The sequence below is a fragment of the Melanostigma gelatinosum genome, assembly GCF_949748355.1.
Source record: "Melanostigma gelatinosum genome assembly, chromosome: 13".
Lineage (NCBI taxonomy): Eukaryota > Metazoa > Chordata > Actinopteri > Perciformes > Zoarcidae > Melanostigma > Melanostigma gelatinosum.
The window spans coordinates 13,002,398-13,023,821 of NC_136646.1; the positions used below are offsets into that span (position 1 = coordinate 13,002,398).

At 41.5% G+C, this 21,424-nt stretch overlaps 1 protein-coding gene across 1 annotated transcript; it reads left to right on the top strand.

Annotated features, from left to right (window-relative positions):
• Positions 1 to 1,113: 1,113 nt before the first annotated feature.
• Positions 1,114 to 13,238, top strand: eftud2 (elongation factor Tu GTP binding domain containing 2). The gene is made up of 28 exons (XM_079281063.1): positions 1,114 to 1,246; positions 1,898 to 2,013; positions 2,119 to 2,281; positions 2,431 to 2,509; positions 2,692 to 2,767; positions 3,379 to 3,444; positions 3,539 to 3,574; positions 3,982 to 4,072; positions 4,176 to 4,258; positions 4,716 to 4,882; positions 5,008 to 5,132; positions 5,233 to 5,296; positions 5,406 to 5,496; positions 5,606 to 5,741; positions 5,870 to 5,997; positions 6,299 to 6,492; positions 6,985 to 7,096; positions 7,194 to 7,334; positions 7,532 to 7,633; positions 7,720 to 7,802; positions 8,082 to 8,168; positions 9,148 to 9,274; positions 9,512 to 9,599; positions 9,792 to 9,910; positions 10,235 to 10,329; positions 10,430 to 10,583; positions 12,554 to 12,661; positions 12,748 to 13,238. Exons 2-28 carry the CDS (start codon positions 1,909 to 1,911, stop codon positions 12,841 to 12,843), a joined length of 2,916 nt encoding a protein of 971 aa, XP_079137189.1. The 5' UTR covers positions 1,114 to 1,246; positions 1,898 to 1,908; the 3' UTR covers positions 12,844 to 13,238.
• Positions 13,239 to 21,424: the final 8,186 nt, after the last annotated feature.

Genomic DNA, 21,424 nt, shown 5'->3' on the forward strand with positions numbered 1-21,424 from the left:
TTTATGCTTCACGTCTCTAAAATGTTTGGCACATTTAGTTCTTGGCGCTCCAATCATGCACACACCACAAATCAACTCTGCGTACATTAACATTAGTTAAAGTCCCATGTAGGTGAGTGTAATAGAACAAAGTTTTGAAATCAAAGCGAATGCTTATAAAGTCAAAGATTTCCCCAACATTGAAGTACTATAGTTTTCTGAGGGTTAAATAATTGTTTTAGTAAGCTATTTATCATTAGTTCTAATGGAAAAGTTTATTCTTCTAAAAAAAACAACCCATTAGTTATCTAAAAAGTATAGTTTCGTCAGTATTTTAATGTTCAATTAATATATATAACATAAATACATTTTTGATAAAAAAAAGTCCTGGAGTAGGACTCATTCAGTTGAACTGTTTAAAGTTGTAAATGCCCATTGTAAACCATTGTACAGGTCTCTACTGGTTAATCTGAGTAGACAGATTAATATTTATTTTGTAATAAACTGTTGTTCAGGCCTGTATTTATCAGGATATTGGATTTGATGACAAACCGTTAATAAATGTGCACTGCCTTCCAGTGGTTTTAATGCAAAACTACAGGCCCATCTATTTTTAACATTTTATTGTGAGGACTCAGCGGAACGTACAATATGAGATTGTCTTCCTTTATGTCTGATCAAGTCGATGTAATTATTGTAGGCCTATAAGCCAACTATAGCACAGCGTCTAGATTCATTGAGTTTAATTTGCCACACAGCTATGCTATATTTGCACGGAGGCATACTCGTAATCTTTCGGTGAACACGTGCACAATAAAACTTTCAAAATAGTCGGAGTTGTAGTTGTGCACCGTGACCACTAGAGGGCAATAAATGCACTTATGTCACCAAGGGGAACCATCTACTACACAAACATCAAGGCAGACAAGGCATGCTAATATTTCCGGTTAAGGAATTCAAGATACAACTTAAATTGAAAGGTGCTGAAGTGCGTGTGACTATGCATGAGTAACGGAATTTGGGGGTGTTGAAGCGAGGGTTATTAAGCGAGGGTGACTGTGATTTGTGTCCGTGTAGTTTTAATGAACACCTCCACCGCTGGGCGGCGATAGTGAACCCTAACCGCCCTCATGTAGAAGAAGAAAGCCGGAAGCAATAGCTCGTGCGCATGGCGCTTTTTGGGAAATTATTTATCTTTTGAATACGCACCCAACTTTTATCTCGTTTCGATAATAATCTTTGCAGACTGCATTATAACAGCATACAGGTGAGTTGGTTTTGTAGCCTTTACATTATAGTTTAGTTCCGTAAGCTAAGCTGTAAGCTCTCTTTAGCTGAACGTAACTGAAACGTCGCCTCCAACTCATTCATTTCTGTACTTGTTAGCTGGCTAGCATGCTAGTTTTTGACTCGCTACTAACATTGCAAACACAAGGAAATTGTTAATTTGTAGTCATCGAAAACTTCTCACTTAAGACATATTTTAGTATCTGTATCATTTTGCCAACGGAAACTACCTGAAAGCTTGATGAATAGCTGTCGTGGTGCATGTTATGCTACATGCTAAATTAGCATGGTTTAATGGTAACTTCAGGTAACGTTATGTTTAAGCAATCTGGTGATGAAGTCGTCGCCGGCTTTTGGAAAACAAGCGAAACCTAATTCACAATGCCAAATTATATTACGAATGAGACGTGAACATGACTGTTATTGGTGCATATTTAATCACACAGCAACACAGACATGAAATAACATTTCATTATTTATTCGTAATAAGAATTTTGACAATTCTAGTTGTATTGTTTTGTTTCACGAAAATGTTGAGTCATTGTTTTTTGGCATTGGATCTAATTCGTATGTTGTCTTTACCAAATGAGCAAAACATACACTATTATTCAACCCATGACCCCTCTTTCAGTTCTCTACAAGATGGAGGCTGATCTGTATGACGAGTTTGGAAACTACATCGGTCCAGAGCTGGACTCAGATGACGATGAAGATGATCTGGATGCAGAGGACAGAGATGTTGACGAGGTACTTTTAAACATTTCTATAAACCGTCAACTTGGTGGTACTTTTGTTTATTTTTTAATCCAGTATGTGCTCACATGTCAGGGTAATTACTCTCTCCTTGTGCAGGGTGATGATGACGATGAAGATGAGCCTGCTGATGCTGATGAGGATGTCCCCGGTATGGAGGTGGTCCTGCATGAGGACAAGAAGTACTATCCTACAGCAGAGGAGGTTTATGGGCCCGAAGTGGAAACTATTGTCCAAGAGGAAGACACGCAACCTCTCACAGGTTAGATTCAAAGAACAGTGTAGCCTGTATGAGCAGATTTACAATAACAGACACAGTATTTGGTTACTTAATCCAAATGCTCTCAAATATTTGTAAAGGTATGTGATGGATGCTAATATGTTTTATTCTGATCTGCATAAATACTCCAGAGCCCATCATCAAGCCTGTGAAGAACAAGCGGTTCACCCTGATGGAGCAGGAGTTACCTGCCACTGTTTATGATATGGAGTAAGTCATCTTCATGAATATGCACATCATGTGATTTTTTTCCCCCTGCCAATAAATTCTGAAGATGCAAATGTCCACCCAGACAATTACTGGTACGACAGTAATTAGTAGTATTTCCTACTATATATCTGCCATTTACTGCGTGTCTTACGAGCTCTGATATCCCTCTTCTATCGTGTTAGATTCCTTGCAGATCTGATGGATGGTCCTGAGCTAATCCGTAACGTCACCCTGTGTGGTCATCTTCACCACGGCAAGGTTAGAGTCTGCCTTGTGGCTGCGCCTGGCTTCTTGTTTCTCTTTCAGCTTTTTATTTTTAGTGGGGGCAGTGTTTCCCGTACAGTGGGTTGACGGCTGTGGCCAGGTGAATGTGGGGCACCCTAACACTGTTAGATACCACACCAAATTCTGTTTTCAAATATAAATCATTCACTTTTCGAAATCCACATTAACCACTTTTCACAAAAGCATAAATAAGATCCGCTGCTCAGCACTTCATTTAAAAGAAAATATGTCACTTTTAAAGCTGGTTCGCATGTGTTCCTTATTCCAAAACAGTGACGAATAACACCAGGAGCAAAAATACCGAAAGTACAGTGAAAATACTGGATTAGACATTTGGAATTATTCTTAGCATTACAAATGTTTGTTTTTTTTGGTCTGGCAGGGATTCCTGTTTGCCTGCCTGTACAATAATTGGAGAATCACTGCATGCCTCTTCTGTGGCATTTTGCCAAAGAGAACATGTTTTCTTAAGATGACAAATGTATGAGGATATGAACGTTTCGGAGCATATGTGAATAACTTGGCTGCTCTTTGGACTCATCTGTGCCTCATAGGGATCTAATAAATTCGTTTTTTCTGTTCAGACCTGTTTCGTCGACTGCCTGATTGAACAGACGCACCCAGAAATCAGGAAGAGAGACGATGTGGATGTGAGTGTCGACTTTAATAAACGCACGTTGCGAAATTATTCCACTTATATTCTGCATAATACAGCAGAACTGACATGACTTTTGAATTTTTCAGCTCCGATACACCGACATCCTCTTCACAGAACAGGAGGTGAGTGGTTTTGTTGAATTGTAGCATAATAATAACTATTCATTGTATCCTAAAATATATTTATTTTATTTATTCATTGGTTTATTTGAACGGGACAGTGCACATTAATAAAAATATTTCTGCAAATGTGCCAGAGTTAGCCAAAAGGCTATTTTTCATCTGTAGTCTGTAGAAGGCAGATGTTGACAAAATAAACAATGTAAGATTAAAGTTAAAAAGGTTATATATTGGGTTACCGCATATTAGAATTGCAAATATAGAAATATGATCCACAAAGGAATAGTTTAATTTGACAACTTGACTAAAGCGTGGAGGTTGCAGGACCATGTTGCCAGAATGAGCTTAAAGGTGATTGAATTATGTTTCATCTCCTGCAAATATATTTCTATCTTGTACCTTTTCCATAGAGAGGCGTGGGTATCAAGAGCGCCCCTGTCACAATGGTCCTGCCCGACTCCAGAGGAAAATCCTACCTCTTCAACATCATGGACACACCAGGTATAGCGCATGATGGATGTGGCGTTGACTGAATGCATGTCTGGTGGTTTGTTTTGTTGTATCGTAGCAGAACGTGAAGTCAAACCTTGTGTCTCCCTCTAAGGCCACGTGAACTTCTCTGACGAGGTCACTTCCAGCATCCGGCTCTCAGACGGTATCGTCCTCTTCATAGATGCAGCAGAAGGAGTGAGTCGATACGTTCTTTCTCTTTGCATGTTTGTCAACGCTCTTCAACCTTCAAAACGGGGTCCATCCTCAGTGTAGGCGGGATTCTCAGCTGGTCGCTGTAGCAGCGGCACGTGAAACTGCCGTAAAATCATCTCCAACGGGACATTTGCTGAATAATCTCAACAGCAGCTGCACTTTGTCAACTGCACGGTGTCGCGTATACGGCGTAGTTTTGCGAGCTACCATTTATTTAAAAAATCTGGGGCGAGTGAATTAAAAATTGCGATTGCTATTGAAGCTGGCTTGGCTATTTAGAAACTGCGGGTTTGTGCAGCATTACTGATGTTTCTCTGTGACCAATCAGTGGTCTGCGGTGTTTTAGCTCTGCCTTGTGTAATGAATGTGTGTGTGGAATGAACTGAGCTGGACTGCTTGGTGGAAACGTGCCATTAGACCTTTATGTATCTCTGCACAGGTGATGCTGAACACAGAGCGCCTGATCAAGCATGCCGTTCAGGAGCGTATGGCCATCACCATCTGCATCAACAAGGTGGACCGGCTCATTGGGGAGCTCAAATTGCCTCCCACAGATGCTTATTATAAACTTCGCCACATCGTGGATGAGGTCAATGGTTTGCTCAGGTAATACTGAAAACCCGTAACGTGCACACAGTGTTTCAGAGAGAGTGCATGGCTTCATGAGATGTAGTGATACACATTGGTGGGACAGCATGAGACACTTCATGGTCATTTCTCCTCCTCCTCAGCACTTACTCCACAGATGAGAACTTGGTGGTGTCTCCTCTCCTTGGGAACGTGTGCTTTGCCAGCTCTCAGTACAGCGTCTGTTTCACTCTGGGGTCCTTTGCAAAGATCTACTCGGACACCTACGGTAAGGTTGCTCTGCATAAACCGGCTCTGGCGCGTCCTTTTTCTTATCTCATGCCTACTGCAGTTAGTGAGGCGTGAACGTTTCATCTCTGTGTTTGCAGGTGACATCAACTATAATGAGTTTGCCAAGAGGCTTTGGGGAGACATTTATTTCAACCCCAAAACGTGAGTAATTCATTTGGACATGAACAGAATGCTAATATTTATTGCTAAGCGATCGTCTTTTAACACATTCTTGTGTCTTCTCTTTTTTTTCTTTTTCTTTTTTGTTCAGTCGCAAGTTCACAAAGAAAGCTCCCAGCAGTAACTCTCAGCGCAGCTTTGTGGAATTTGTTCTGGAGCCTCTCTACAAGATCCTCTCACAGGTTAACACACGGCTCACACATTTCCGTGTGACAAAGCAAAACAATTAGCACAACACGTTCAGCTTAGACCTCAGTGTGTCGTCCTCACCCAGATCCTCTTTGTGTCTAGGTGGTTGGGGATGTGGACACGTCTCTCCCCAGAGTTCTGGATGAGCTGGGGATCCACCTGACTAAAGAGGAACTGAAGCTGAACATCAGACCCCTGCTGAGGCTCGTCTGTAACCGCTTCTTTGGAGAGTTCACTGGTAAAGCTTGATTTGTTTTTATCCATCTATAGTGTTATAATAACTTCTATTAATATCATTTTAATCTGAAGATGAACGATCGTGATTCGTTAAACGTGTTAAGTGGAGCGTGCATTTCTTCTCTCCAGGCTTTGTGGACATGTGCGTACATCACATCCCCTCACCACAGGAGGGTGCTAGGAGCAAGATAGAGCACACGTACGCTGGAGGTCTGGACTCAGACCTCGGGGAGGCCATGGTAGAGTGCGACCCTGATGTGAGTATAAAGGAAGCAGAGCAGGAATCTCCTGTTTATCGGCCGGTGAGAAGCAGATACGCCAATTAACCGCAAACTGCTGCAATCAGTTTCTAGTCATTCCAGTTGCTCGTACAGATTAGGCCAACAGGCTGTTTTTAATTGGCTTGAAAGGAACGGGCTTGTAAATAATCCAATTTAAGACAATACCAGACATTGATCACAGTTTTCCCAAGTTCCATCAGCGGTAAGACTTTCCCGCCCTAGTCTCTATCTCTCTCTCATCCCTGTTTCCTGCTCACCTCATGCCTCTCTTCCTCAGGGTCCTCTGATGTGCCACACCACGAAGATGTACAGCACCGAGGATGGGGTTCAGTTCCATGCGTTTGGCCGAGTGCTGAGTGGGACCATTCAGGCCGGTCAGCCGGTCAAGGTTTTAGGAGAGAACTACACCCTTGAAGACGAGGAGGACTCCCAGGTCTGCACCGTGGGCCGTCTCTGGATTTCAGTTGCCAGGTACGCTGCGGGGTTGTTTTTCTTAATGGAGTATAATATGAATATGCTATGTGGCAGGGGTATTCAATTAATATTCAGTGAGGTCCCGTTTGAGAGAATTTCCTCGTGCAAAGGTCCGAAACATCACAATAGCATCTAACCTGAGCTGTGATTGGCCGAGTGGCATCACCTGAGATGGTTTACGACGCATATGATTGGTTGGAGTACTTCCTGAACTGCTGAACAAGTGTCGTATAAGCTAGAAAAGTTGCACCAGTTAAAATAGAAACACTCCGTGACAATGTCCTAATTCTCAATCATCCATCGGTTATGAATCCAGGGTCCAGGTACAGCGGCGTCTGGGTCCGCCTATTAGTGACCCCTGATATATGGGGTCTCGTTTGAGAGGTGCAGACTGGGACTATTGTCTGGTGTATATGTCATTTTATCACAAAGAAATTCAGTATATAAATATCATATCCACATCAAATACCGTGCCGTCCTCATTTTTAGATACCAAATTGAGGTGAACCGAGTTCCTGCCGGCAACTGGGTTCTAATCGAAGGCTGCGACCAGCCGATCGTCAAGACGGCAACGATCACAGAGCCCAGAGGGAACGAGGAGGTGTGAGGCTAAAGCGAGAAATGCCTCCGAGAACATTTAAAAACGACCTTCATGAGAAACGACTCAGTTGACATTTTTTTTTCACTTTCTCTGACAGGCTCAGATTTTCAGACCGCTGAAGTTCAACACGGCGTCTGTTATAAAGATTGCAGTCGAGCCAGTCAACCCATCGGAGCTGCCGAAAATGTTGGACGGACTGAGGAAGGTCAACAAGAGCTATCCGTCGCTCACCACAAAGGTACGTCACCGCACAAGTACAGTAGTGGGTCCAGTACGGTTACACGTTTAACCAGCATGGTGGCCTCTTGAAATGGTTTCCTGGGAAACAAACTACAAATATGGATCCTGCAGGAAGGACAAAACTGATCTCAACAGTAATTGTGTTACTTAATTGCTTAAATTGTAATTGTCTATGTGGCTGTCTTTGTCTTTCAGGTGGAGGAATCTGGAGAGCATGTTATCTTGGGCACAGGAGAGCTCTACCTGGACTGTGTCATGCACGACCTGCGCAAGATGTACTCTGAGATCGACATTAAAGTAATTCTTCTCACTGCTTCCCAAAAATCAGCCGCAGCTTGAAAGGTGCTCCTCGAGAGTGTAACCGCGCTCGTCTTCGTCCACAGGTTGCTGACCCCGTCGTGACTTTCTGTGAAACGGTTGTAGAGACGTCATCACTCAAGTGCTTCGCTGAAACGCCAAACAAAAAGTGCGTATCAAACGTGATGGTTTTAGATCTTACCCACACACACACACAGTGACATGAGTGCAATTACAAGAAAACATACTTTGATCAATTATTTATCGCTCAAAACTCCCAGCTCTGATACTTTCCTCTTTTTAAAGCTTCTCATAGACTCTTGGCTGGTGTATTTCTGTGTTTGGAGTTCACTTTGTGCACAGTTTGGAGTCAGTTAGTCCTTCCCTATGGCCGAGTGTCCCCCGGACCCACAGAGAGTGATTGGCAGCCGTGTGATGTGATTCACAGGAATAAGATCACCATGATTGCTGAGCCCTTGGAAAAGGGGCTGGCTGAGGACATCGAGAACGAAGTGGTGCAGATCACGTGGAACAGGTGAGATGTAGCAGATATCGCCATCGCACACACTGATCTTGTGATCTCTGAATTAATGGAAATGACTTAATGTGCCTTTCATGTTAGATGTGTAGAGTTCCCTCTGATATGGCAGAAGCCTTGTTAATTTCTCCATACATCAGAGCCACTCTGGCCGATCATTAGTTTTCATTATGTCCTCGGTTAGCAGGGATAAAGGAGCCAGCACGATGACTGGCTCTTTAATTAAATGCTGTTATTGAAGACGGTAGAGAGATATAGAAATACCAACGGCTGAAATAATCCTTTTAAAAAGAGCAGTTATGGATTAGTGGGTAATATTCCTAAATCCATAGTTGTCTTGCTACTTGATGACGGTGCTTTAAATCGGTCTGGTTTGTCTTTTTCATTAATTTTTTTAATTTAATTTTGGTCTTCTTTAGAAGTTTTGAAAACTGTCAGAAGTGCAGAACATCGTGAAATGAATGATGTATTTCTGCTTCACTGTCTGTTTGAAAGGGACGTTAGAAACTGAGTGCAATAAATGCAAAATATCAATGACACTATAGATGTGCATCTTTATTTCAGAAAAGCATTTCTGTATGTGATTACTTAAGGAAAGGACGAGCACTTCTGGACATTGTGACAAGTGTTCTGATAAAAACCCCTCTGTGTATATTGATCACATGTCTCTCAGTAATTGAATCACTCCCTGAAAGCATGATTGAATTTTCCCGTCTCCGTGACACGACGAGTGTGCGTGAGTGCGAGGCTTCCTGTCAGTCCTCGGCTCATCTGTTCGGCCATCTGGACCCAGCGGTGCCAGCTGCCAAAGGAGTGACATCCTTCACACACACCATTAAACTGAGCCTCCGCTCTGCTCCTCCTCTTCCATTAACCCCTCTGCCCCCCCCGCGAGCAACCAATCTCCTTAATGTTCCCATTGACACAACGTGCAGACGTCCTTACAACCAGTGGCTGCTCTGTTTCCTCATGGCAGGAAGAAGCTGGGAGAGTTCTTCCAGACAAAGTACGACTGGGATCTGCTGGCTGCCAGGTCCATCTGGGCCTTCGGACCGGACACCACGGGACCAAACATCCTTGTAGATGACACACTGCCCTCTGAGGTGAGTTTAGTACCAACCAGGCGGGCTGAATAGTGCTCTTTGTCACTGCTGTATTGCGCTTACTTCAGCTGTGTAGAGAAGAAATGAAAAAAGTTCATTCCTAAACAATGAGAAAGTGAGAGTCTGGACTTTCTTTACATCTGTTAATCGGGGAAACGACCACTCAAAGCTACATACGTTTGAAATCAGAACAGCGGTTTTGTACTGCTCCTGATGTCGTCTTCTTTTCCTGTGCAGGTGGACAAGGCGCTGCTCGGCTCCGTCAAAGACAGCATCGTTCAGGGCTTCCAGTGGGGCACTAGAGAGGGCCCTCTGTGTGACGAGCGTGAGTTCTCGCCTCTTTATTTTTTTTACCCCTGAACAAATGCATAAAAATTCTCTGTACTGCCATTGGTGCCGGAATTTCCTCTTAGCCTGAGTGTCTACAACTGTGAGAGTTGAGTGTTGTGCGGAGGGAAAATGAATGTTTCCTCATGAGTGTTATGTCACCATAACTCTGTCTTTCTGCTGCCCTCAGCCATCAGGAATGTCAAGTTTAAGATCCTTGACGCCATCATTGCTCAGGAGCCGCTCCACAGAGGGGGGGGCCAGGTCATCCCCACAGCCAGGAGAGTGGTGTACTCTGCTTTCCTCATGGTGAGATCATCCTCCCTAAGCCTATACTTCTCCTCATCTGCCATTAGCTCCTCATGCCTTCATGTTCATCTTTCCTTTCTTTAATGTTCCATTATCGTGATTAAGGTTTGGATTTAGCTGACTGCGTTTTCTTTTTTTTAAATTGTACTGCGATGCCGTTCCTCTTTCACAATTTTGGCATCTCTCCTCATCTTTGGCTCTTTCACAGCTCTTCTGATAAATGAATGGCTGTGTTGTAGCTGTACATGGGCTAGTCATACATTTTCATACATCTTCTCGCCTTTGTCCTCTCTTTAATGTATTAATGTATGCCTTGTGTCGCAGGCCACTCCGAGGTTGATGGAGCCCTATTACTTTGTGGAGGTTCAGGCTCCGGCTGATTGTGTATCTGCTGTCTACACAGTGCTGGCTCGAAGAAGGTCTGTTTACTCCTAATATCTGCATTGATAATATTCCGTAATGTTGAAATACAGGGGTTTGAGTTTTTAAACATGTGGTCCTGTGGTTGTCATCTAACAGGGGTCATGTCACCCAGGATGCACCTATTCCAGGGTCTCCTCTCTACACCATCAAGGCTTTCATCCCCGCCATCGACTCCTTCGGCTTTGAGACAGACCTACGCACACATACACAGGGACAGGCCTTCGCCCTATCGGTGTTCCACCACTGGCAGGTAAACAAACCAGCTTTCCTTCCAAATGAACAGATTATAAAATGGCACGTTTCCACCCACTACCGTAATGCACATAATAGAAGTTGGGCACATTGAGATAAATAGTGGTAATGGTGCTTATTCTCCAGTTGGGTGCCATTAAACCCTGTGTTATTATTATTATTATTATTATTATCTGGCTGTGTAGAGATTCCTCTCCAACACTGTTTCAATGGAAGTGATGGAGATTTTACTGGCCAACTCTGATGTGCAAATTTATTTCTATTTATTTGTTTGTTGATATTTTCGTATTGATTGTTTTTCATAGAAAGTATAATAAACAAGAATACATTGGAACACATCATGATTTAACTTCGCTCGATACTCATTTTTAGTGAACAGAGCTTGAACGCAGCATAAGTCAATGCAATCCCGTTAACATGGACTGTTCTGTGCTGCTATTCATACGTTTCTCATTAAGTTAGTTTAAGGTTGTTCCGTTGGCTCCACAGCTTATTGCGAGCTTTATGTATTCTTCTACACCGACACGTGTGCCACCATAAAACTATTATGCTGCTATATATACTATTAACTATTATTTTCACGTGGAAATTAGACTTAAACATTTAGCGTGCAGCTCAAATGGTGACATATTTGTATCAGTTGGTCAGGGCGTTTAAAGCAACCGGTGAAAATATTTACACACAATAAGGAAGTGCACACCTGAGATTTATTCACACGTCTAAACCAAAGGTGTTACTTTCTTGCTGTAAACACTCGCTAGCTTAATTAATGTCACAGGAATTCATTTAAATGCCTAAACTAAGAAATCCAAATTGGTAATTTATGCAAAGCACTGTGAACATGTGCTTTTCAGATTAAAATAAAAAGCTCCGTAAAGATGACAAACCTGATTTTTAAATCCTTCTGTCACGAGCACCAACTCTCTCATACACACAACTGTGGCAGCTTGTGCACATATCCGCCACTCCTGCTAAATTGCTTTTGATGTGGAGTGTTGAGTCATTAAGTTTTAAGTATAGTGTAACCGTCTGTGTGTGCTGTGTCTGACATGTGTTTGTGTCTGCACTCTGCAGAGCTGTGTCAGTGAAAGTTAACTCCACTTAGGGAGGATTAATAGCAAAGGCATTCATCTGGAAGACAGGTTTCCTCAGTGCAAATATTTAATGTATTATTCCCCTTGAGGTGAAAATCCAAGTGTTAAACAAGAGACGAGACATGAATTATTTATTTACATGCTTGTACAAATGAAAACCTTTGTTGCCATTTTTGTCTCTGCAGTACCAAAGATTGCTGACGCTTGTATTACCACGTTTTACAGTACTGTTAGCCCTGAGCAGTATATTGACCTTTCAGTGCAAATCATGACGATTGTTTTTAATTAACGTAATATGAAGCAAAGCCGTTATTAATTAGATTCCCCTCTTGGATTATTCCTGAAATGTTTTGTCTGCTGAAAGAACGTTCTATTTTGACTTCCTGTCATGCGGTCACGTGTGATGATTTATTTCCATAGCGCCTCGTCTTAGGTTGTTAGTGCTGAACGGAAAATACCCTTTTCCCGACAAGACACCCCTTGGGTCCAATACCTTCTCTTCCTTCGCGCTTTGTTTTCAGGGGGAACGTATCGTATATACACGACAATGAGATCACGCTGTAAGCTCCTTAAGAAAATGGATTTAGTGAATCATTTTAAAAGCTCGCGAACACTTCTTCTCACTGAACCTTCCAACATCGCATTGGTCACAAACTGAAGCAGTGACTTCACGTTGCTTTTCCATCACGTTGATGGACGCACTCCTGATTCAGCAACAATAGGACAGACTTGCAACTGAATCAGATATTTCGTGAAAGGTCAGAGACGCTATTAGAAGTGTCCACTCAGTTTGTTAAAGCTCAGCATTTGATGTGCGTTTCATGTCGTCACACTGTTTCTCTCTGGGTTTACTACATTTAATATCTCCTTTCAGATCGTCCCCGGTGACCCTTTAGACAAGAGTATTGTGATCAGGCCTCTTGAGCCTCAACCTGCCCCCCACCTGGCCAGAGAGTTCATGATCAAGACCCGAAGGCGCAAGGTGAGCCTTTTGTCTCCCCGTTTATCACGTCAACGTCACAGCTGTTGGTGCGTTTCCTCGGCTGACCTCGTGTGTTTGTTCTGCAGGGTCTGAGTGAGGATGTGAGCATCAGCAAGTTCTTCGATGATCCTATGTTGTTGGAGCTGGCCAAACAGGACGTGGTGCTGAACTACCCGATGTGAGACCGCAAACCATAAGTGCAACACCAAAACCTGCATTTTATCAATATTCAATCTAACTGCAATAACGTGGAACCCAGAGAGGGAGTCGATAGAATCAGGTTGCAGTGGTTATTCTGGAGCTCAAGACTCCATTGCTGTTATTAGCTTATCTGTACCAACCGTTTTATAAGATGTGTAACAAAATGAGATCACTTGGGGTGATCTTTCCTGTTTGAAAATGTCTGTCAAAACATTGCAGAGGTTTGTCATCTCATCTTTTTTGCGTGTATTTTTATTTCTTATTTGTACAAATTATCAGTTTTTGTAGAATACGATGACTTGGAAGCGTTTTTTAAAGAAATTGGATGTCATTGGTCTGGTGTATTTCTAAATAAAGGAAGTCTAATTCAAAGAAATGAGTTTCATTGTTCTGCACTTTGTTAGTCAATGAAAGAACCCAAATCCTCACAATGATGCAACTCTAGAGGGCTCGTGTATTTGAGAGATCGAGGGAGTTTGTGTGATGTGTCTGGGACGCTATGTGGGCGTTGACTGATGGAGGCCGGCGGAACCAAAGGTTAGGGTCACATGGCCAGATAACAGGAAAAAGAAGGAAGGATGCAGCAAGATTCGGTATTGACACTCGAGTTAGCTGAAAATATAAGTTTGCTGATTGTAAAAGGCTTTCTAACGGTACCCCAGTAGAATGATTGTGGAGTAGTTAACCAAGAAATCCACATTTGTGTTTGAGGAAAATAACCACACAAAGAATAAGTGTGAAACAACTAAAAAAGTAGTAAGTAAGGCAAAATGTCAAAGTACATAGTTAAAGGGTTCAAATGTTACTCCAAATGAAAGTAGTGCAAATGTAACCAATTATAAAACTTAAGAGCCAAGACATTGACAAAAGGATGGGGAAAAAAAAGAATAGTTTATATCAACCTGAACCAATGAGGCTGCAATGTTCACCCTTATGACGTATCTGTCAGTTTATTTTAGAGCAGTTTCTAAAGTAAATCTGGTCTGAATGTGAATAGAGTCGTACAAAGTGAAAGCCTGGAGCATTCCATTCAGGAAACCTTGTTTTTAGGGCTGATAGTTTCTCAGTCCGTAGACAACAGGAGGATAGCTGGTTCAAGTCCAGTACGAAACAGGTACGAAGTGGACTGGTAGCTGGAGAGGTGCCAGTCTAGAAAATAAAATAAAAAAATGAATTTCCCCAAGAGGACAAATACATGTTTTATTGGTATTATCAAGCACAGTGCGCCTCGAGTGTTCAAGGGATTTGTGAAAGATAAAACTGACAACCTTTCAAGCACAGGTGATGCGTATTTCATCTTCAAAACATAGTATATGTTGAGTGGATAATCACTCTGAACAGCAGCGTTTAGCTACACTTCATGATGGACGTGCAAGTCTCGTCACGCCTTCAGAAGACTGAGGTGTCTGAACGGCTCAGTCCTTCATCAGTCACCACTGACAATCTTCCCAACAGTCCTGTTGGTGATGGAGATGGGGAAGGTAAGACCAGGGACAGCAAGAGTCAAAAAGGGCCTGAGCGGCTTTGACATTTGGACTGAATGTCAATCCTGTCCAGTGAGAAAAGGGATTTTTTTGTTTTCAGCAGATGGTGATGGGGGACACTCTGCCCTTTACAACTGCTGAGGGGAAGGAGAAATGAAGAGATTGAGGAATTTGCTGTAAACATGAACCCACCATTAGAAAGCGCTAAATACAACCATGACACTTTGCTCATCAAGGTATCTGCACGCAGATGCGTTCAGGGTTTGTACTCTCTCACCTCTGCTCAGCAGGCATCTGCAGGCGTCAACTCTGCACATGTGCACTCAGACGACATGGTTCAGTCACTCCTCCCCTGCGCTGGCGTGAAGCCGGGATCGTGCCTCGCCCTGGGCGGTGAGACTGATGGCAGCAGTTCTTGCCTGAACACAAGGCCCCGGAGCGCTCGTTACAATCTGTGGTCCCTGTGCTAATTATAGACGAGAACAAGACTCTGCCTCGGTATAGGGCCGGCTAGAGGCACCCTTCTCCTGCGAGTGAGGCCTTTTCCTGCAATACATCCGTCCTCTTATTTCACCTCTTCTTCTTGCCTTCTCTCTCTTTGCATCTGCACACCTTTGTCATGCGTCTGTGACTCAATCACACTTGTCTCTTCCTGCTAACGTCACGCACAGACCTTTCCCTTCAGAACATCCAGCCCAAAGTAGGAAGCTACTGGCATGCAGAGTCATGTCAGGCAATTTTATTCTGACAATCTGCTGATGAAGAAGTAGTCGCTTTTTTTGTGTGCCTGTTGTCTCATAATGTTAACAAGGCTGGGTCAAGTGAGCAGTCATTTGCGAAAACCTGGTCAAGCCAGCCGCTGTTTGGGATTATTAGAAAGAAAGACGCATCAATAATTATTCACAATATATTACACGACAACATATATCAAATAAGTAGATTAAAAGGAAAATAAGCTCCAAAGTCATTGAAAATATTCTCATATTTTGAGGTTTGTTGAAACTTTCAATACAACCCTGACCATGTGAAATGATTTTTTTCCAATATGCTATACTATGACTTTTTATGACTTTTTCGACATGCTATACTATGACTTTATAAAACATGCTATACTATGACTTTATAAAACATGCTATACTATGACTTTTTTCGACGTGCTATACAATGACTTTTTACGACATGCTATACAATGACTTTTTTCGACATGCTATACTATGACTTTTTTCGACATGCTATACTATGACTTTATAAAACATGCTATACTATGACTTTATAAAACATGCTATACTATGACTTTTTTCGACATGCTATACTATGACTTTTTTCGACGTGCTATACGATGACTTTTTTCGACATGCTATACGATGACTTTTTTCGACATGCTATACTATGACTTTATAAAACATGCTATACTATGACTTTTTCGACGTGCTATACGATGACTTTTTTCGACATGCTATACGGTGACTTTTTTCGACATGCTATACTATGACTTTTTTCGACATGCTATACTATGACTTTTTTCGACATGCTATACTATGACTTTTTTCGACATGCTATACTATGACTTTTTTCGACATGCTATACTATGACTTTTTTCGACATGCTATACTATGACTTTTTTGACATGCTATACTATGACTTTTTTGACATGCTATACTATGACTTTTTTGACATGCTATACGATGACTTTTTTCGACATGCTATACTATGACTTTATAAAACATGCTATACTATGACTTTTTTCGACGTGCTATACGATGACGTTTTTCGACATGCTATACTATGACTTTTTTGACATGCTATACTATGACTTTTTTGACATGCTATACTATGACTTTTTTGACATGCTATACTATGACTTTTTTGACATGCTATACTATGACATTTTTCGACATGCTATACTATGACTTTATAAAACATGCTATACTATGACTTTATAAAACATGCTATACTATGACTTTTTTCGACGTGCTATACAATGACTTTTTACGACATGCTATACTATGACTTTTTCCGACATGCTATACGATGACTTTTTTCGACATGCTATACTATGACTTTTTTCGACATGCTATACTATGACTTTATAAAACATGCTATACTATGACTTTATAAAACATGCTATACTATGACTTTATAAAACATGCTATACTATGACTTTTTTCGACATGCTATACTATGACTTTTTTCGACGTGCTATACGATGACTTTTTTCTACATGCTATACTATGACTTTATAAAACATGCTATACTATGACTTTTTCGACGTGCTATACGATGACTTTTTTCGACATGCTATACGGTGACTTTTTTCGACATGCTATACTATGACTTTTTTCGACATGCTATACTATGACTTTTTTGACATGCTATACTATGACTTTTTTCGACATGCTATACTATGACTTTTTTCGACATGCTATACTATGACTTTTTTCGACATGCTATACGATGACTTTTTTCGACATGCTATACTATGACTTTTTTCTATATGCTATACTATGACTTTTTTGACATGCTATACTATGACTTTTTTCGACATGCTATACTATGACTTTTTTCGACATGCTATACTATGACTTTTTTCGACATGCTATACTATGACTTTTTTCGACATGCTATACTATGACTTTTTTGACATGCTATACTATGACTTTTTTGACATGCTATACTATGACTTTTTTGACATGCTATACTATGACTTTTTTCGACATGCTATACAATGACTTTTTTCGACATGCTATACTATGACTTTATAAAACATGCTATACTATGACTTTTTTCGACGTGCTATACGATGACTTTTTTCGACATGCTATACTATGACTTTTTTGACATGCTATACTATGACTTTTTTGACATGCTATACTATGACTTTTTTGACATGCTATACTATGACTTTTTTGACATGCTATACTATGACTTTTTTGACATGCTATACTATGACATTTTTCGACATGCTATACTATGACATTATAAAACATGCTATACTATGACTTTTTTCGACGTGCTATACGATGACTTTTTTCGACATGCTATACTATGACTTTTTTCGACGTGCTATACAATGACTTTTTTCGACATGCTATACGATGACTTTTTTCGACATGCTATACGATGACTTTTTTCGACATGCTATACGATGACTTTTTTCGACATGCTATACTATGACTTTATAAAACATGCTATACTATGACTTTTTTCGACGTGCTATACGATGACTTTTTTCGACATGCTATACGATGACTTTTTTCGACATGCTATACTATGACTTTATAAAACATGCTATACTATGACTTTTTTCTATATGCTATACTATGACTTTTTTCGACATGCTATACTATGACTTTATAAAACATGCTATACTATGACCTTTTTCTATATGCTATACTATGACTTTTTTCTACATGCTATACGATGACTTTTTTCTACATGCTATACTATGACATTTTTCGACATGCTATACTATGACTTTTTTCGACGTGCTATACTATGACTTTTTTCGACATGCTATACTATGACTTTTTTGACATGCTATACTATGACATTTTTCGACATGCTATACGATGACGTTGTTTTATGAACTATCAATACCCAAGTATCTACAATTAACAATTACAGCAGTTACAAATAACTGCTGTTTACTGTACATATTTATATGACAATATTTAAAGTGGTCGATGGCAAATATTGGCATCCAGTTGTGTAACCGAATAAATAATGTAATTTTTAGTAATGTTATTACTAAGTGGTAGAGCAGGGTCGTCCGTCAATCAGAGGATCGGCGGTTCAATCCCCGGCTCCGCTAGTCCATGTTGAAGTGTCCTTGGGTAAGACACAAAATTGATCCTGCAGGCGGTTCCTGCGGTGTGTGAATGGAATGATTAGTTAGTCCTGATGGGCAGGCTGCACCTTGCATGGTAGCCCCTGCCGTCACTGTATGAATGGGTGTGAATGGGTGAATGATGACATGTCTGTTAAAGTGCTTTGAGGGGTTGGTAGAATTGAAAAGCGTTATACAAGTACAGTCCATTTACAATTTAACAAGAACCATGTCTCTAAATGTGCGTCTCAATGCATTTTTACTCAATTTACAAATGTGCCCTTTCCAAACCCTGTTCTGAATATATCTTCAGTTCCTCCATATACCAAAGAGCATCATACATATATGTTCCGACATCTCCCTCTTGAATAGTCAAATGTAGCTTATCCCGCAGAAACATCGGAGGGCGCCATCAGTGCCCAGCAGGTCAGTGACAATTTGAGGTTCGTCAAGGTCGGAGCTGCACTCAAAACAAACCGCAAGCACGTGACAGTGTGACTCCTGCACCCTAAACCTAAAGGACCCACAATACTGAATCACTGCAGAGTTTAGAGGATCAAGAAGTCAATCCATCGCAGAGTTTAGCTGCACAGACTGATTGAGACTGCACATGGAGGGACACCTGAGGGCAGGGGCGGACTGGCCATCGGGGATACCGGGGGAATCCCCGGTAGGCCGACGGGGTTTGGGCCGGTCTCTGACATCGCCGGCCCCGACTATATTATATGCTTCACAGAACACGTTCAATTTACTCTGATACCGAAAGTCAATAATCAGTGAAAACTGTTTCAACAGTATAAACTGACATTATACTGCTCCTCGCGATCCGAGGACGCCATAGCACGGCTGGACACTACGGTGCTTTTAAAAACTTTTCTCCATAACCGCGGTCTGCGCCGTGCGGTCGTGCCGGGCGCCGGTCGGGGCGGGGCCGGCGGAGGTGCGAATGGCCGCCGTAGACCGGCGAAATACATGCCGTGTATTGAATGAAAGAATGAATTTCTATAGCGCTTTTCACAGACAGTAGTATCACAAAGTGCTTAACAGAGCAGACATTTAAAAGCATAAAAAACACAATGTGACCCAAGGGTCAATAAATTATCTACACAGAGAAAATAAAAAAATTAAAAGAGAAAATAAAAAATAATAAAAACTAAAATAAAAACGTAAAACATATTTTAAGAGCAGGTCTAGGACATGGGTTTACTTTTACACAAAACCCTCAGGAGAGCGGTTTCAGTAGAGTGTTGCTTACGAAACCCAGACTGGAACTTGTCATCCATGTTGTGCCTCTCCAGTGCAGCAGTAAGTTGTTTGGCCACCACTTTCTCTAAAATTTTGGACAAGAAAGGCAGTTTTGATATGGGCCTGTAGTTCATGGGAAAAGCTGGATCTAAGTTTTCTTTAATATGGGCTGGATAGTGGCATGTTTGAAATAGGAAGGGACAATTCCTGTAGACAATGAGGAATTGACAATAGATGTTACTGCAGGGCCAATAGTTAGCAGAACTTTCTTAAATAGAGAGGATGGAATTATATCCAGAGGGCAAGATGATGGCTTTGTTTTGTTAATTAAGTCCATCAGGTCTTGAAGGCTGATAGGCTGGAAAGAGTCCAGAACAGCAGGAGATTGCAAGGAGCTACAAGTAGATGAAGAGATCCCAGGCTGAATGCCAGACATAATACCTGTTACCTTATCAATAAAATAGATAAGGAATTTGTTGCAATCGTCAACAGAATAGCATGGTAAAGTGGAGACAGACGGTGAAACAATTCTCTTAATTGTGTCAAACAGAATCTTGGGATTTCTCTTTGAAGAAGAGATTAGGTTGGCAAAATAAGCAGTTATAGCTTCCTTTAATCCAGTATTAAAAGAAACTCTGAGGTCTTTGAGATATAAACTATATCTAATAGATATAGACTATTGAGTGGGCAGCGCGCCGTGTATTGAGTGGGCCGGTCTGACAGTAACTCCCGGGCCACTTTTTTCCCCCAGTCCGCCCCTGCCTGAGGGGGCTGCAGAATGGGCGGGGGAATGGAGGAATTTGTGAGCAAACAATCAAGCCGCAAACTCGAAGCACCTAGCTGTTTCAATTTGCCAAATGAGCCATACGTGTTCCCTGTCTTTAGGTTTCTTGAGTACATGATTTGTTACTTATCGTTCCACTCGCAGTATCTTGAACTGCACTGTAACGTACGACGATATGCTTCTTTGTTTTCCGCAAACCAGATAAAAAAATTTAAAAAATAATCATTTTCAAGTCATACTATCCACCTATTAGTCAATTATGATAATACAATTATACCTTAGCAGTTACAAATCCCATTAAGGATGATTATGCAACAATAAACTGTAACACAGACAAAAAAGGCTTCAATATGAATACTCTGAGAATGTAAATATAAGATTACTACAAAACCATAGTCATCCAACATTAAGAAATAGTATACAAATATTAGTTATTTAATAAATAATTTTAAACTGTAACAAGTACATATCAGGAATATTCTGTAATAGCAATATTAGCTACAAACACCATGAAAAGATTTTGTTTAAAAAAAATTGGCTTGCCCTTTTTTTTTTTGCCAGATGTTTGTGGACCCAATATGTGTGACCTATCGGGGGCGCGCACTGTCAAAGACGCGTGCGCGCAACATCCGGCTTTACTGCTCCCCTTGAAAGAAGGGTCGCCAAGCTTTCCGTCAGATAATCCAGCTGTCACTCAAACAGACCCCATCTAGCCAGCGCCAGGCTGCATGTTGCACACGTCGGAAAGCCCGGTCAAGATAAATACAAGACAAAGACACCGCTGGATGTGGGTGGACCTCCAGCTATCAACAGATCGGCAACTCCACGGTCCACTCCTCCTGCGGAGAGGAAAAAGATGCCAACTGGCACATGTGAGCGATATTTAGTACCGAATTCTCGAGCTTGTCACGGAGATATGGACAAACGAGCTCTCACGATTTGGTCGTAATTAGCCGATGCGAATGCTCTCGGCAGCGGCGTAGGTTCAGCCCCTGCCAAAATGACCAGACTGTTGTTTAGCATCGATGCAACGGAACGGGCCCGCAGGAATTTTGGCACCGGTTTTACGCAGCAGACCACATAGTTTAAACGACGTACCTCGACCGAAGACAGAATAGTGAGGCTGCTATGGACAAAGAATGCTTACACGTAGTGACGCTATGAGATAAAAAAAAAAAAAAAAAGAGACATCTGTGAAAAACCGTGCTGGTTCCTCCCGAGAA